Source organism: Bactrocera neohumeralis, unplaced genomic scaffold (genome assembly GCF_024586455.1).
Source record: "Bactrocera neohumeralis isolate Rockhampton unplaced genomic scaffold, APGP_CSIRO_Bneo_wtdbg2-racon-allhic-juicebox.fasta_v2 ctg7874, whole genome shotgun sequence".
In the NCBI taxonomy this organism is placed as follows: Eukaryota; Metazoa; Arthropoda; class Insecta; order Diptera; family Tephritidae; genus Bactrocera; species Bactrocera neohumeralis.
Window position 1 is genome coordinate 1 of NW_026094630.1, and position 17,179 is coordinate 17,179.

General features: G+C 37.2%; 1 protein-coding gene across 1 annotated transcript; it reads left to right on the forward strand.

Moving 5' to 3' along the window:
* Positions 1-7,435: 7,435 nt before the first annotated feature.
* Positions 7,436-10,767, forward strand: LOC126767566 (uncharacterized). The gene is made up of 2 exons (XM_050485028.1): positions 7,436-8,117; positions 8,194-10,767. The coding sequence occupies exons 1-2, from the start codon at positions 7,655-7,657 to the stop codon at positions 10,260-10,262; spliced, it is 2,532 nt and encodes an 843-aa protein (XP_050340985.1). The 5' UTR covers positions 7,436-7,654; the 3' UTR covers positions 10,263-10,767.
* Positions 10,768-17,179: the final 6,412 nt, after the last annotated feature.

Genomic DNA, 17,179 nt, shown 5'->3' on the forward strand with positions numbered 1-17,179 from the left:
ATTTTTGAAGTTGATCAGTTCAGGAGGTTTTGACGTTTAGTTTTGGAAAACATGGGGTTAAAACCCAAAAAAAAGAAACAGAGGGATTTTTTGCATCGTTCAAGACCATTTAAAAAAAATATAAAACAATGAAAATTAAATAATTTTTGAAATTTAAAGGTATTTGATGAAACGTTTTTGTAATTTGAAGCATCATAGTTTTATTTTCAATGGAAAATGATTAAAAACGTTTAATGATAGAGCGCTAACAAGCTTAAATCCTTTTCTTTGTTATTGAAAGGTCAAAAGTCAGTTGTTCTAATATTCTTTAAAAGATTTAAATAGTTTCTCCATATAATTATTAATACTATTTAGTAATTTTATTCGTACTAAATGTTAGTGTTTAATTTTAACGCCCAAAAATTATTATTTTGTTCAATCTGGCTATAATGGAAAATGTAATAAAAAACGCTAATTTTGAGGCGCTCTCACACTGGAATAAGTTTAACATCCCTTTATCCCCTGTCCGGCGCTTGTACCATATCGCCGTCGAACGATGAGTCTGTTTCGGAATAAAATGATGCCTCACTATAGCAACAGTTCTTGTGCTCGAGAAAATGTTCATTAGCTGTATTATTGACACTTTGACATCTACGATTGTTCGAGATGGTATAGGTTACACTGCCGGAAAACTTGGAAATTTTTTCAGTACGTGTGGGAAAGTATTTCCTATCGATTAAGAAAATATCAACCCTGTCGGCAAAAAGTGGTGAAAACACTAGTGAAAAACTAGGTTTTTAAACCATCAAAACTAGTGATAAAAGAGCCCGCCATGGGCGCTGTGCAGATTGTAACCACTTTTCTGCTCACACACTTTTTTTGTATACGTGAGATTATAAGAAAAGTATATCGACCTGCTCTAATATCCTTAATCTGAGCTGATTTTCTGATTTATAATTTTAAATATTTTTAGAACTCTAAACAAACATTTACATTTAAATTCTTTTATTTTTCGTTATTAATAAACAATTTTTACAGAATTACAAACATATTCAATAAAAAAATTGTCAATATCTGAAAATAAAGTATAATTAAATAGAATTCGTAATACCTAACTAAAACAAAATGAAAGATTAATTATATAAAATGATAAATAATATCTGAAAGAAAAATTAATATTATCTGAAAAAAAAACAAAATATATTAAATTCAAATTGAATTGACACTGAAAGAAAGATTCTTTATATAAAAACGATAATAATATCTGAAAGAAATATTAATATTATCTGATAATTTAAAATATAAAACATATAGACATAAGTGCCGTTAACTCCCCACCTCTAAATCGAAGCGTCCCGTCTTCGAATATAAATTCTGTAAGTTATTAAATTGTGTCGATAGTTTTTTTAACATTTTCTTTTTCTTTTGAATTTTTTATTTTAATATTTAATATAATATATGATTATCTATATAAATAAAAATGAATTGTTGTTCGTTCTTCTTCTTAACTGGCGTAGACACCGCTTCAATTGGATATTCAAGCGTAGCCGGGTCCTTCTCCACCTGGTCCTTCCAACGGAGTGGAGGTCTTCCTCTTCCTCTGCTTCCCCCGGCGAATACAGCGTCGAATACTTTCAGGCTGGAGTGTTTCCGCCCATTCGGACAACATGACCTAGCAGCGTAGCCGCTGTCTTTTAATTCGCTGAACTATGTCAATGTCGTAATATATCTCGTACAGCTCATCGTTCCATCAGATACGATATTCGCCGTGGCCAACGCGCAAGGACCATAAATTTTTCGCAGAACTTTTCTCTCGAAAACTCGCAGCGTCGACTCAACGTACAAGCCTCTGCACCATATAGCAGGACGGGAATTATGAGTGACTTATAGAGTTTGGTTTTTGTTTGTCGAGAGAGGACTTTGCTTCTCAATTGCCTACTCAGTCCAAAGTAGCACCTGTTGGCAAGAGTTATCCTGCGTTGGATTTCTAGGCTGACGTTGTTGGTGGTGTTTACGCTGGTTCCAAGATAGACGAAATTATCTACGACTTCAAAGTTATGACTGTCAACAGTGACGTGAGAGCCAAGTCGCGAGTGCGACGACTGTTTGTTGGATGACAGGAGATATTTCGTTTTGCCCTCGTTCACTGCCAGACCCATTTGTTTTGCTTCCTTGTCCAGTCTGGAGAAAGCAGAACTAACGGCGCGGGTGTTAAGGCCGATGATATCAATATCATCGGCATATGCCAGCAGCTGTACACTCTTATAAAAGATGGTACCTTCTCTATTAAGTTCTGCAGCTCGAACTATTTTCTCCAGAAGCAGGTTGAAAAAGTCACACGATAGGGAATCGCCTTGTCTGAAACCTCGTTTGGTATCGAACGGCTCGGAGAGGTCCTTCCCGATTCTGACGGAGCTTTTGGTGTTGCTCAACGTCAGCTTACACAGCCGTATCAGTTTTGCGGGGATACCAAATTCAGACATCGCGGCATAAAGGCACCTCCTTTTCGTGCTGTCGAAAGCAGCTTTGAAATCGACGAAGAGGTGGTGTGTCGATTCTTCTTTCACGGATCTTTTCCAAGATTTGGCGCATGGTGAATATCTGGTCGGTTGTTGATTTTCCAGGTCTGAAGCCACACTGAGGTCCAATCAGTTTGTTGACGGTGGGCTTTAATCTTTCACACAATACGCTCGATAGAACCTTATATGCGATGTTGAGGAGACTAATCCCACGGTAGTTGGCGCAGATTGTGGGGTCTCCTTTTTTATGGATTGGGCATAGCACACTTAAATTCCAATCGTTGGGCATGCTTTCGTCCGACCATATTTTACAAAGAAGCTGATGCATGCTCCTTATCAGTTCTTCGCCGCCGTGTTTGAATAGCTCGGCCGGCAATCCATCGGCGGCTGCCACTTTGTTGTTCTTCAGGCGGGCAATTGCTATTCGAACTTCTTCATAGTCGGGTAATGGAACTTCTGCTCCATCGTCATCGATTGGGGAATCGGGTTCTCCTTCTCCTGGTGTTGTGCGTTCACTGCCATTCGGCAGGCTGGAGAAGTGTTCCCTCCATAATTTAAGTATGCTCTGGGCATCGGTGACTAGATCACCTTTGGGGGTTCTACAAGAGTATCTCCGGTCTTGAAACCTTCTGTAAGCCGCCGCATTTTTTCGTAGAATTTTCGAGCATTACCCCTGTCGGCCAGCTTATCAAGCTCTTCGTACTCACGCATTCCGGCCTCTTTCTTCTTCTGTCTACAAATGCGTCTCGCTTCCCTCTTCAACTCTCGGTATTTATCCCATCCCGCACGTGTAGTGGTCGATCGTAACGTTGCGAGGTAGGCAGCCTGTTTTCTCTCCGCTGCGACACGGCACTCCTCGTCGTACCAGCTGTTCTTTTGCACTTTCCGAAAACCAATGGTTTCGGTTGCAGCTGTACGTAAGGAGTTTGAAATGCCGTCCCACAGTTCCCTTATACCGAGTTGTTGACGAGTGCTCTCAGAGAACAGGCGGGCAGGACGAGTAGAAAATCGTTCGGCTGTCTGTTGTGATTGCAGCTTCTCGACGTCGAACCTTCCTTGGGTTTGGTGGCGCGCGTTTTTGCTGCACAGAGGCGGGTGCGAATCTTAGCTGCAACAAGATGGTCCGAGTCGATGTTAGGACCTCGGAGCGCGCGCACATCTAAAACACTGGAGACGTGTCTTCCGTCTATCACAACATGATCGATCTGGTTGGTAGTTTTTCGATCCGGAGACAGCCGGGTAGCTTGATGAATCTTCTTATGCTGGAATCTAGTACTACAGATAACCATATTTCGGGCCCCGGCGAAGTCAATCAGCCTCAACCCATTTGGGGATGTTTCGTCGTGGAGGCTGAATTTACCGACCGTAGTGCCAAAGATACCTTCTTTGCCCACCCTGTCGTTAAAGTCGCCAAGCACGATTTTGACATCGTGGCGGGGGCAGCTCTCATAAGCGCGCTCCAAGCGCTCATAGAAGGCATCTTTGGTCACATCGTCCTTCTCTTCCGTCGGGGCGTGGGCGCAAATCAGCGATATGTTGAAGAACCTCGCTTTGATGCGGATTGTGGCTAGACGTTCATTCACCGCAGTGAATGATAGTACTCGGCGACGGAGTCTCTCTCCTACCACGAATCCAACACCAAACTTGCGCTCCTTTTTATATGGCCACTGTAGTAAATGTCACAAGGACCTACTCGTCTCTGTCCTTGTCCCGTCCATCGCATTTCTTGGACGGCGGTTCTTTGTCTTTACGAGGACATCAACCAGCTGGGCAGCGGCACCTTCCCAATTAAGGGACCGGACATTCCAGGTGCATGCCCTTAATTCGTAGTCCTTATTTCGTTTGCCATGGTCGTCATCAAAAGGGGGGTCTCTCATCCGAGGCTGCTGTTGGTTTTTCATTGGGGGGCTTTTTACGTGGCGGTCCCAAACCCAGCGCACATCATGGTGGGCACATGGTAGTTTTTCGGATTGTGGATCCGGAGACAGCAAATCAGGTAGTTGATGTTCTTGTGCTGGAATCATTCACCGCAGTGAATGATAGTACTCGACGGAGTCTCTCTCAATCAGAATCCTCAACCCCGGGATGTTTCGTCGTGGAGTGAATGTCGACAAGACCAAATCGTACCTTCTTTGCCACTCGCACCCTGGCGTTAAAGTCGCCGTCACGAGGACATCGTGGCGGGGGCAACTTCTACACATGACCGCTCCAGGTGCGCCTCAATTCGTAGGCATCGTTTTGGTCACATCGTCCTTCTCTTCCGTCGGGGCGTTTGGGCGTCCCAAATCAGCGATATGTTGAAGAACCCGCTTTGATGCGGAAAACGTTCATTCATTGCAGTGAATGATAGTACTCGCCTTCGACGGATGTTCTCTCTCCATGACGAATCGTCAAACACCAAACTTGAGCTCCTTTGAATGGCCATGTCGTAAATGTCGCGGAATCGTTTATGGCCCTGTAGTGAATGCGCGATCAGAGAACCTTTCCTCGGACTTCCGTGTCCCTCCATCGCATTTCCAAAAAGGGGGTCTCCCTTGATTAAAACTCGAGAACGGCTGGGCCGATTGAGCTGACTTTGGTTTTAAAATGTTTGTCGTAGTCCAGGGTAGGTCTAAACGGTGAGCAAATAAGGAAAAATTACGAGTAAGATAGAGTAAAACGACAATTCCATTTTCCCATATAAAAGTTGACCACTTACTTGCTGTCAAACATTTGACGGTATTTGTACTCTCAGTTCCACTCGAATTGAAGAACGCATTAAAACAAGACTTTTGAATCGACAACATAATATCAACTTTGCTCATAACATCGTGTATTTAAATTTCAATTTCAAATTTCAAAATATATAAATATAATTAATGTGTTGACATGTTTGATGGTGCCAACCTTACAGTGTTACCAACTCTCAAAAATACTTTTATTATAATAACGGGGCATCTCTGCCTGTGCAGACTCCACATTGCTCATTGCTTACTAGATATAGAATACTACATAGTTTGCCATATATCGTAAGCTAGAAGCTGTCTCTTCAGCAGTTTAACAGCGCAGTTTTCATTTATATGAAAATTTCGAAGAGGCAACATATCCCATTTCCACATATGCCGACGGCATTTTAATTTTGGTAATATGAAAATTAGAAGAGCGAGTTAAGACGGTTGTGTTATATTATAAAAATAAAGTACATTTTCAAAATAACATTTAATATTTAGTATAATATTGTTAATTTATAGAAATATTATGCAAATTGGGTTGGGAAGTCTTAAATTTAATAAACTTATACAAGCATAAATCAAAATATCATTTCTCATTTTAAATTTATTATTTTAATTGGTATATAAAATTATTTATGCCAAAAATATAAATTCTTATTTTTCCCAGAAATACATTTGTAAATATAGTCTAGATATAGAATACTACATAATATTAAATCTCTTCAGCAGTTTTTTTATTTATTTGAAAATCCTATCCCAAAAATCCCATTTTAAACATAAAGGATATTTTTTTTTTATGTTCCACAAAAAATTTAGAAAGGAGTTCAAGAGCATTTTCAAAAAACATTTAATATTTAGTATAATATTGTTAATTTATAGAAATATTATGCACATTGGGTTGGGAAGTCTTAAATTTAATACATTAGCTAAACCTATCCCGACGGCATTTCACATATGATCCAAAAAATAAATTTTTCACATTTGTAAAAAGCTCAAAGGATATTTATCCTTTTTTTATGCTACATCATCTCGAACCTACATCAGCTACCTACCCGACGGCTTTTTCGCAAATGATTATTTCATGATAGCAAATGCCCACATACAGATTTGGCAATGGCAATAACAGTTAGTATTCTATAAATTCTATCCTGTCGAGATGCCCTGTAATAAGTGTATCCGAACGTTCCATTGTTTTGTCATCTCATGTAAAAAGCACGTGTATCCGAACGTTACATTGTTTTGTCCATAAATTTAGAGACTTTTTGCTGCGCTCCTACTTTAACATCCTTGGTTTTTGTCATCTCATGTTAAAAAAAAGAAACATTTAATTGGAGAAATAAGAAAGTAATAAGTGTATCCGAACGTTCCATTGTTTTGTCATCTCATGTAAAAAGCACGTGTATCCGAACGTTACATTGTTTTGTACATACATTTAGAGACTTTTTGCTGCGCTCCTACTTTAACATCCTTGGTTTTGTCATCTCATGTTAAAAAAAAGAAACATTTAATTGGAGAAATAAGAAAGTAATAAGTGTATCCGAACGTTCCATTGTTTTGTCATCTCATGTAAAAAGCACGTGTATCCGAACGTTACATTGTTTTGTCCATAAATTTAGAGACTTTTTGCTGCGCTCCTACTTTAACATCCTTGGTTTTGTCATCTCATGTTAAAAAAAGAAACATTTAATTGGAGAAATATTGAAATACTGCTAAAAGTGATTTTCTTCTCGCTGCTTACAATGCCGAGGAAAAGAAAACGACCTGACATAGGTCGTCGAAGTCGTGTAAATGTGCAACGAGCTACTTTACGCTCCAACCGCACTAATGACCAGCGAGATGCTGATAATGATAACAGTCGTACAAGTATGGGAGAATTACGTTCAAGAGTAAATAACTATCAAGTGGATAGGGGGAGAATGGAACGAGTTCGTGCACATCGATCACAACAGCAGCGAGCACGGGATAACGAATTTAATCGATTCCGCAGACGCAATGCTCCTGTAAACCTCGAACGAGGAGCATTTTCCTACGATCCGGAATTTGATTATAGTGCCGACAAATCTGTGACGATTGGAGAAATGTCAATCATTTGTCAACATTGTAAAGCATTAAAGTACAGTAGTGAACCTGCAGGATTATGTTGTGCTGGTGGCAATGTACAATTGCCTCAATTGGTTCCACCACCTGAACCGTTACACTCATTAGTTAATGGGATGGAAAGTGAGTCTAAACACTTCTTGGCTAACATCCAAAAATATAATAATTGCTTCCAAATGACATCGTTTGGTGCAACGCATATAGTACAAGACGGGTTCATGCCTACTTTCAAGGTAGTATACCATAATTGTTTTAGTGAAATTCTAATTTGTATTTGTATCACAATTAATTTAACCAGTTCTTAAACAATTACAGATACAAGGACAAATTCATCACCTACTGGGGGCAATGCTGCCAGTGCCAGATGCAGATCATAAATTTTTGCAAATTTATTTTATGGGCAATCAAGATGTGGAAGTTGATACACGTTGTGGTCATAATCCAACCGTCAAGCGAATCATTGTCCAACAACTGCAAACATTTCTTCACGAGAATAATGAATTAGTGAAGATGTTCAAAATGGCACTGGATCGGATGCCATCAGACAGCCATAATATTGTAATAAGAGCCGACAAAACACCTGCTGGAGAGCATGCAAGGAGGTTTAATTCACCGACAATAGATGAAGTGGCTATTGTCGTTGTTGGAGAGAATTTGCAATCAAGAGATATTGTACTTCATCGCCGGAACAATGAATTGAAACGTGTATATGAAACGCATAGAGCTTATGATGCTTTACAATACCCATTAATTTTCTGGCAGGGAGAAGATGGGTACCATTTTAATATCAAAATGGTTAATCCAACAACAGGTAATTAGATTATACAAAATAAAATATTTTATATGTTCAATATATAAATGTATTTTTTTATCATATGTACTTCCAGGTGCTGATACACACAAAAAAGTCAGTGCCATGAATTATTATGCATACAGACTCATGATCCGTGAAGGTGAAGTAAATCACATTTTGATGTGTCAACGGCTCTTTCATCAGTATGCAGTGGACATGTACGTCAAAATTGAGACTGAAAGATTGACATACATCCGTCTTAACCAACAGCAGCTTCGATCTGAAGAGTACATTCATCTTCGCGATGCAATCAATGCTGACGGCAATGTAAATAATGTAGGAAGAATGACAATTTTACCGGCCACTTACATCGGAAGCCCGCGCCACATGCACGAGTACGCTCAAGATGCGATGTCTTATGTTCGAAAGTATGGCCGTCCAGACCTATTTATTACATTCACCTGTAACCCACAATGGATTGAAATAAAAAAAGAACTGCTACACAACCAAACACCACTTGATAGGCATGACATCACAGCCAGAGTTTACAAGCAAAAATTAAAATCTTTAATGAATTTCATTACAAAGCATCGTGTGTATGGCCAAGTACGTTGTTGGATGTACTCTGTTGAGTGGCAAAAGCGTGGTTTGCCACATGCTCATATATTAGTCTGGTTGGTTGACAAAATAAGGCCAGAAGAAATTGATTCCATTATTTCAGCCGAAATTCCTGATGAAACGGTTGACCCAAAATTGCATACGATAGTAACTAAACACATGATACATGGACCTTGCGGAGTTTTCAACAACAGCTCACCCTGTATGATCGACGGCAAGTGCTCCAAACGGTACCCGAGAAACTTGCTTGCTGAAACCATCTCGGGAATCGATGGTTACCCATTGTATCGTCGGCGATCAGTTGAGGACGGTGGACGATCTGTAGATGTCAAGATAAAAGGACAAGATTTTCATGTAGACAATCGTTGGATTGTGCCGTTCTCGCCCATATTGTCCAAAACTTTTGAAGCTCACATCAACGTGGAATTTTGTAACTCTGTGAAATCCATAAAGTACATATGTAAATATGTTAACAAAGGTAGCGACATGGCCATGTTCGCAGTAACAAACACAAATGATGAAGTGTCTCACTATCAGATGGGTCGCTATGTAAGCAGCAATGAGGCTATTTGGCGCATATTTTCGTTTGCAATTCATGAAAGACATCCCACTGTATTGCATTTGGCAGTTCATTTAGAAAATGGACAACGAGTGTATTTCAACCCAAACAACGCTGTGGATAGAGCGGCACGTCCACCTGTGACCACATTGACAGGTTTCTTCTCAATTTGTGCAACTGATCAATTCGCTCGCACTTTGTTGTATGCTGATATGCCGCGCTACTACACATGGAACGCATCATCAAAGTCTTTTCAGCGTCGTAAACAAGGAACACCACTTGAAGGATATGAAAATGTATTTGCCACAGATGCTATAGGCCGTATATATACAGTACATCCTAATAACGATGAATGTTATTATCTTAGATTGTTATTGGTGAATGTTCCTGGTCCGACATCTTTTCAACAATTGCGAACAGTTGATGGACATCTGTGTGCGACTTACCGTGAGGCGTGTCAATTATTACGGTTGCTTGAAAACGATTCGCATTGGGATGATACGCTCAAGGATTCCGTGATATCTTCATCGCCGCATCAAATTCGCACACTGTTTGCGATTATAATATCGACATGTTTCCCCTCAAATCCGAATGATTTGTGGATGAAATATAGGGATGACATGTCTGAGGATGTGTTGCATCGCGTGCGTTGTGAAACTTTGAATCCTACATTGGAAATTACGGCAGAGATTTACAATGACACATTGATCATAATAGAAGATATGTGTTTGTTGATGGCAAATAAAGTATTGTCGTGTTTGGGCCTGACAGCACCCAATCGTGCTATGCAAGATGCATTAAACCATGAGTTGCAAAGAGAACTCCAGTACGATACTCAAGCTATGACCGAAGCAGTTCGCACAACTGTTCCGCAATTGAACGAAGAACAAAGGATTGCGTACGATCGTTTAACACAAGCTGTAAACAGTGGGTCTGGGGGATTTACTTTCTTGATTCTCCTGGGGGTACTGGGAAAACGTTCCTAATTTCATTGCTATTAGCAAAGATCCGATCGCAAAATGAGGTAGCCCTAGCGTTTTCTTCATCTGGAATAGCAGCAACTTTATTAGAAGGCGGACGAACTGCACATTCAGCCTTAAAATTACCATTAAACATGCATATCAACGAGACGCCAGTTTGCAACATTGCCAAAAATAGCGCTATGGCGAAGACTCTCCAAGTATGCAAATTGATAATTTGGGACGAATGCAAAATGGCCCACAAGAGGTCGCTGGAGGCACTAGATAGGACGTTAAAAGATTTACGTGATAACCAAAACATTTTTGGTGGAGCTATGATACTGTTGTCAGGTGATTTTCGTCAGACTCTTCCAGTAATTCCTCGATCGACTGTTGCTGACGAAATAAACGCATGTCTAAAATCATCAAATTTGTGGCGGCACGTAAAGACACTACAATTAACTACTAACATGCGAGTGTTTTTGCAACAAGATCAAACTGCGACTGTGTTTTCGAAGCAGTTGCTGGATATTCAGCGTGTTTTTCCGGACATTAAACAACAATATAATAATCACGATTGGCTAAGTGAACGAGCAATATTGGCAGCAAAAAACAAAGATGTCGATGATCTCAATGCTACCATTCAGAATTTCCTTCCAGGAGAGTTGTTTACGTACAAATCAGTTGACACGGCCACAAACCAGGATGACGTAGTCAACTATCCTACAGAATTTTTAAATTCATTGGACTTGCCTGGACTACCACCACATAATTTGAAATTAAAAGTAGGGTCAGTTGTCATTATGCTGCGTAATATTAATCAACCTCGACTTTGCAATGGAACGAGATTGGTTGTGAAGAAACTCATGAATAACATCATCGAAGCTAAAATAATCAAAGGAAAATACAAAGGAGAGGATGTCTTAATCCCACGAATACCTATGATTCCAACGGATTTGCCATTTGATTTTAAGAGGTTGCAATTTCCCGTGCGTCTGGCGTTTGCGATGACCATAAATAAATCGCAAGGTCAATCGTTGCAAGTTTGCGGAATAAACTTAGAGTTTCCCTGTTTCGCACATGGACAATTATACGTTGCGTGTTCGCGTGTCGGAAAACCAACATCCTTATTTATTTACGCACCGCAAAAAAAAAACTAAAAATATTGTCTACCAGAAAGCACTATATTAATTAACTGTATATGATCATAACTGTGTTGTATTTAATTTAAGCAAAGATTTGTTTATCATGCAAAAAATTTTCTTTCCTTTAAATATTTTTTTATCATTTTCATATTATATATCAGTTATAAATTCAGAACGAGCACATCCAAGAAAATTTTAAATTTTTGTATATGAAGTGTATAAATATAAATAAATGACTTAATATGTATATAATATGTGCATTTGGATCCTTAATGTCAACGTGTATTAGTAACTCTTTATTTCCATCAACTTGGCTCCATCTACTTGGGAACTACTTGGCTCGCCAGGACATGATAATATGGTGGAAGTACTAGGCGACTCGGACAAATCTGATTCGATCAGAACATTATCAATGTTGAGCTGCTGGCTGTCTTCAATAACATCAATATCTACCAGAACATTCTTGATGTTGGGCTTTTGGCTGTCTTCAATAACTTGAATGTCCTGTATGTCTTCGGCCGATAAATTTAATTCACAGAATGTCTCCTCAGATGATGAAGATGGCATTGTAGAAACGTGTTTTGGTTTAGATAGCAGCTTTTGCTTTAATATATTTTTTGTACTTTTGCCCTGTTCACGCGTATTATTCGTTCTACATTCTTACCACACTTGGTACAAAATCTGAAGGTAACAGCGATTATGTTGTAGCATTCGTCGCATCTTAATAATAATTTAATACAATCTGGACAGTTATTATTTTTTTCTGCCGTTCCATCCACTTTTTACAAAACGGACAATGCATTTTAAGGAGTTGAGGGATATATAGCTTCACTATAACTATATTATAGTTGTTTGAATTCTTTATTTTCTCGATGACAGATGTAGTTCTTCTTCTTTTCCTAACCATGGCCATCGTCAAAAAAAAACGACAGATGTAGTTTGATAGTTATAGTGTAAATATTTGTCAGTATTCACTCAAAAAAAAAATTGTCTGTTAACGTCTTTTGTGTAAAAATGTCACTTGCAAAATGTTAACGTCTCTTTGCTATGCATCTATACTATAATTCTTTAATATTCCTAAAAATCTAAAAGCAGCAAATTTCAATAAAATTAAAAAAGTATTGTGTCGTGTGGTTGTAACTTACTAAATATGCCTCAATTTCTTAAATTTCAAGTTTTTTATTTTTTTATAATTATATAGCTAAATTTATAATTAACGTGTTTAATAATTTTACTTTGTTGTTATATATTTGCGCTGTTTAAGAGTTTAGCTAATAATATTTTGTTTCTTGTAAATATACATAATATTATATACATATATATCATACAACAATCGTGTTGGATGTACAACTATTGATCATTTTTTGACAAATTCATGCTAGTTGTCACGGGAAAATAACTGCAAATTTTGTTAATGTACAAATCGATAATTATTTACATCGTTGGAGAAAATGACGTAATAACCTTAACATATCCCTTCTTTTTATATACAAATGTTATACATTCTTTGAAATATATAATATGAAAATCCGATTGGTAACTATGAAAATTTTTTATTAATATTTAAAGGAAGGAAAATAGCAATTAAGTAAAAAAATTTTGTAACTACAAGCTGTAAATTTAAAAAATAATATATTGAAAGCTCGCAACAAATTATTGATATAATTTAATATTGTTTAAAAACTGCAATATATTTTATCAGCTAAATGTTAAATTTTCAACAAACATAACTTATTTTTCAAAAAAAAAATGCTACCCAACAAATTTGAAATAAATATTTATTATTCAAATTTAAAACAAACATAAATAATTTGTAAGATTTTAAAATTTATTAAATATATTAAATATTTCTTTATTTATTACTAGCTGACCCGGCGAACTTCGCACCGCCTAATTATTGGAGGCATATTTAGTAAGTCACAAACACACGACACAATACTTTTTTAATTTTATTGAAATTTGCTGCTTTTAGATTTTTAGGAATATTAAAGAATTATAGTATAGATGCACAGCAAAGAGACGTTAACATTTCAAGTGACATTTTACCATAGACAATTTTTTTTGAGTGAATACTGACAAATATTTACACTATAACTATCAAACTACATCTGTCGTTTTTTTTTTTTTGACGATGGCCATGGTTAGGAAAAGAAGAAGAACTACATCTGTCATCGAGAAAATAAAGAATTCAAACAACTATAATATAGTTATAGTGAAGCTATATATCCCTCAACTCCTTAAAATGCATTGTCCGTTTTGTAAAAAGTGGATGGAACGGCAAAAAAAAATAATAACTGTCCAGATTGTATTAAATTATTATTAAGATGCGACGAATGCTACAACATAATCGCTGTTACCTTCAGATTTTGTACCAAGTGTGGTAAGAATGTAGAACGAATAATACGCGTGAACAGGGCAAAAGTACAAAAAAATATATTAAAGCAAAAGCTGCTATCTAAACCAAAACACGTTTCTACAATGCCATCTTCATCATCTGAGGAGACATTCTGTGAATTAAATTTATCGGCCGAAGACATACAGGACATTCAAGTTATTGAAGACAGCCAAAAGCCCAACATCAAGAATGTTCTGGTAGATATTGATGTTATTGAAGACAGCCAGCAGCTCAACATTGATAATGTTCTGATCGAATCAGATTTGTCCGAGTCGCCTAGTACTTCCACCATATTATCATGTCCTGGCGAGCCAAGTGGTTCCCAAGTAGATGGAGCCAAGTTGATGGAAATAAAGAGTTACTAATACACGTTGACATTAAGGATCCAAATGCACATATTATATACATATTAAGTCATTTATTTATATTTATACACTTCATATACAAAAATTTAAAATTTTCTTGGATGTGCTCGTTTCTGGACTGTGAACATGATAAACAAATCTTTGCTTAAATTAAATACAACACAGTTATGATCATATACAGTTAATTAATATAGTGCTTTCTGGTAGACAATATTTTTAGTTTTTTTTTGCGGTGCGTAAATAAATAAGGATGTTGGTTTTCCGACACGCGAACACGCAACGTATAATTGTCCATGTGCGAAACAGGGAAACTCTAAGTTTATTCCGCAAACTTGCAACGATTGGCCTTGCGATTTATTTATGGTCATCGCAAACGCCAGACGCACGGGAAATTGCAACCTCTTAAAATCAAATGGCAAATCCGTTGGAATCATAGGTATTCGTGGGATTAAGACATCCTCTCCTTTGTATTTTCCTTTGATTATTTTAGCTTCGATGATGTTATTCATGAGTTTCTTCACAACCAATCTCGTTCCATTGCAAAGTCGAGGTTGATTAATATTACGCAGCATGATGACAACTGACCCTACTTTTAATTTCAAATTATATGGTGGTAGTCCAGGCAAGTCCAATGAATTTAAAAATTCTGTAGGATAGTTGACTACGTCATCCTGGTTTGTGGCCGTGTCAACTGATTTGTACGTAAACAACTCTCCTGGAAGGAAATTCTGAATGGTAGCATTGAGATCATCGACATCTTTGTTTTTTGCTGCCAATATTGCTCGTTCACTTAGCCAATCGTGGTTATTATATTGTTGTTTAATGTCCGGAAAAACACGCTGAATAAGCTCCTTTTTCGATTCTGTGAAGTGACAGAAATCTGTGGGAAAAGTCATTAATCCGGTCGAGCTGTCAACTGCGACCTTACCATTGCCAATATCCAGCAACTGCTTCGAAAACACAGTCGCAGTTTGATCTTGTTGCAAAAACACTCGCATGTTAGTAGTTAATTGTAGTGTCTTTACGTGCCGCCACAAATTTGATGATTTTAGACATGCGTTTATTTCGTCAGCAACAGTCGATCGAGGAATTACTGGAAGAGTCTGACGAAAATCACCTGACAACAGTATCATAGCTCCACCAAAAATGTTTTGGTTATCACGTAAATCTTTTAACGTCCTATCTAGTGCCTCCAGCGACCTCTTGTGGGCCATTGTGCATTCGTCCCAAATTATCAATTTGCATACTTGGAGAGTCTTCGCCATAGCGCTATTTTTGGCAATGTTGCAAACTGGCGTTTCGTTGATATGCATGTTTAATGGTAATTTTAAGGCTGAATGTGCAGTTCGTCCGCCTTCTAATAAAGTTGCTGCTATTCCAGATGAAGCCAACGCTAGGGCTACCTCATTTTGCGATCGGATCTTTGCTAATAGCAATGAAATTAGGAACGTTTTCCCAGTACCCCCAGGAGAATCAAGAAAGTAAATCCCCCAGACCCACTGTTTACAGCTTGTGTTCCCCCCCTTTTTTTTTTAAAAAAAATTTTCCCCCCCAAAAAAAAAAAGGGCCCCCCCTGTTTCCCAAAAAAAACCCCCCTTTTTTCCCCAAAAAAGGGGCCCAAAGGGAAAGGGAATTCCCAAGGGTTTTTTTAAAAAAAAAAAAAACCAAAGGGGGAAAAAATTTTTTTTCCCCTTTTTAAACCCAAAAAAAAATTTTTTTTGGGGGGGTTTTTTTTTTAAAGGGGGGGAAAAAAATTTTTTGGGGGGGGAAAAAAGGGAAACCCCCCTTTTTTTTTCCCCCCCCCCCCTTTGGGGGGGAAAAACCCCTTTTTTGGAAAAGGGAAAAAAGTTTCCCGGAAAACCTTTGGGGCCCCCCCTCCTTTTTTAAAAAAAAAAAAAAATTTTAAAAAATTTTTTTTTCCCCCCCCTTTTGGGGGGGAAAAAAAAAATTTCCCAAAAAAAAAAATTTTTTTTTTTTGGGGGGTTTTTTAAAAAAAAGGGGAAAAATTTTTTTTTTCCCCCCCCGGGGTTTTTGGGGGAAAAAGGGGGTTTTTTTAAGGGTTTTTCCCCCTTCCCCAAAAAAACCAAAAATTTTTTTTAAAAATTTTAAGGTTTTTTTTTTAAAGGAAAAAGGGGGTGTTTTAGGAAGGGAAAAAAAAAAAAAACCATTAAAACCCCCAAAAGAAAGGAAAAAAATTCATGTTTAATTTTAGGGTTTTCCCCCTTTTTTTATCCCCCTGAAAAAAGCCAAACAACTTGTGCTTTCCCGTTTCAAAAAAAATTAAAAAAATTTTTATTTTAAACATTAAGGCCCTTCCCTTTTGGGTTTTTTAAATCCCCGGTTTTTTTTTAATTTTTAAATTTTTTCCAAAAGGCCAAAAAATTTTAATTTTTGCCGAAAATAAAAATTGACCCTTTCCCCCCAAACCCCATTAAAACCTCGTTCAAAAAGACCAATTTTTTCCAAATTCCAAAAGGGGGGCCCAAAAAATTTTTGGAAAAGTTTTTTATTGGGGGAAAAAAATGAAAGGGTTTTTCTTTAGGCATAAGGGAAAATTTTTTTGTTTTTTTTCCCTTCCCCAAATTTTTTAAATGAATCAATTTTTTGGTTTTTTTTCCCCCTTTTGGATAAATACCACCGGCATTTCAAACCCAAATTTTTTTTCAAATTTTTGGGGGAGTAAAAAAATTTGGGGGATATTTTTTTAAAAAACATCGAAAAAACAATGATTTTTAAAAAGGGCCAAAATTTTTTACCCAAATTTTTAAAGGACATTAATTTCCAAATTTTTTGTTTTTTCTGCCGTTTTGGGAATTTTAAATTTTTTCCCCTTTTCTAAAAACCCCTAAAGTTTAAAACTAAAAAACCAAATTGGTTTTAAATTGGGCCCCAAATTTTTTAATTTTCATATAAAAATTTTTTTTCCCAATTTTTTTTTATAAAAATTTTTATTTTTCTTTTTTTATAAATTTTCGTTTTTTAGGTTTTATTTAAAAAAACTTTAAAATTTTTTTTTAAACCCTTCTTTGGAAATTAAAA

What these genes read in the sequence shown, in the direction of transcription:
- LOC126767566 (XM_050485028.1), top strand. Translation starts at nt 7,655, where the DNA reads ATGCTGCCAGTGCCAGATGCAGATCATAAATTTTTGCAAATTTATTTT. An exon ending in AATGGTTAATCCAACAACAG is followed by an intron (nt 8,118 to 8,193) that starts GTAATTAGATTA and finishes ATGTACTTCCAG; the next exon opens with GTGCTGATACACACAAAAAA.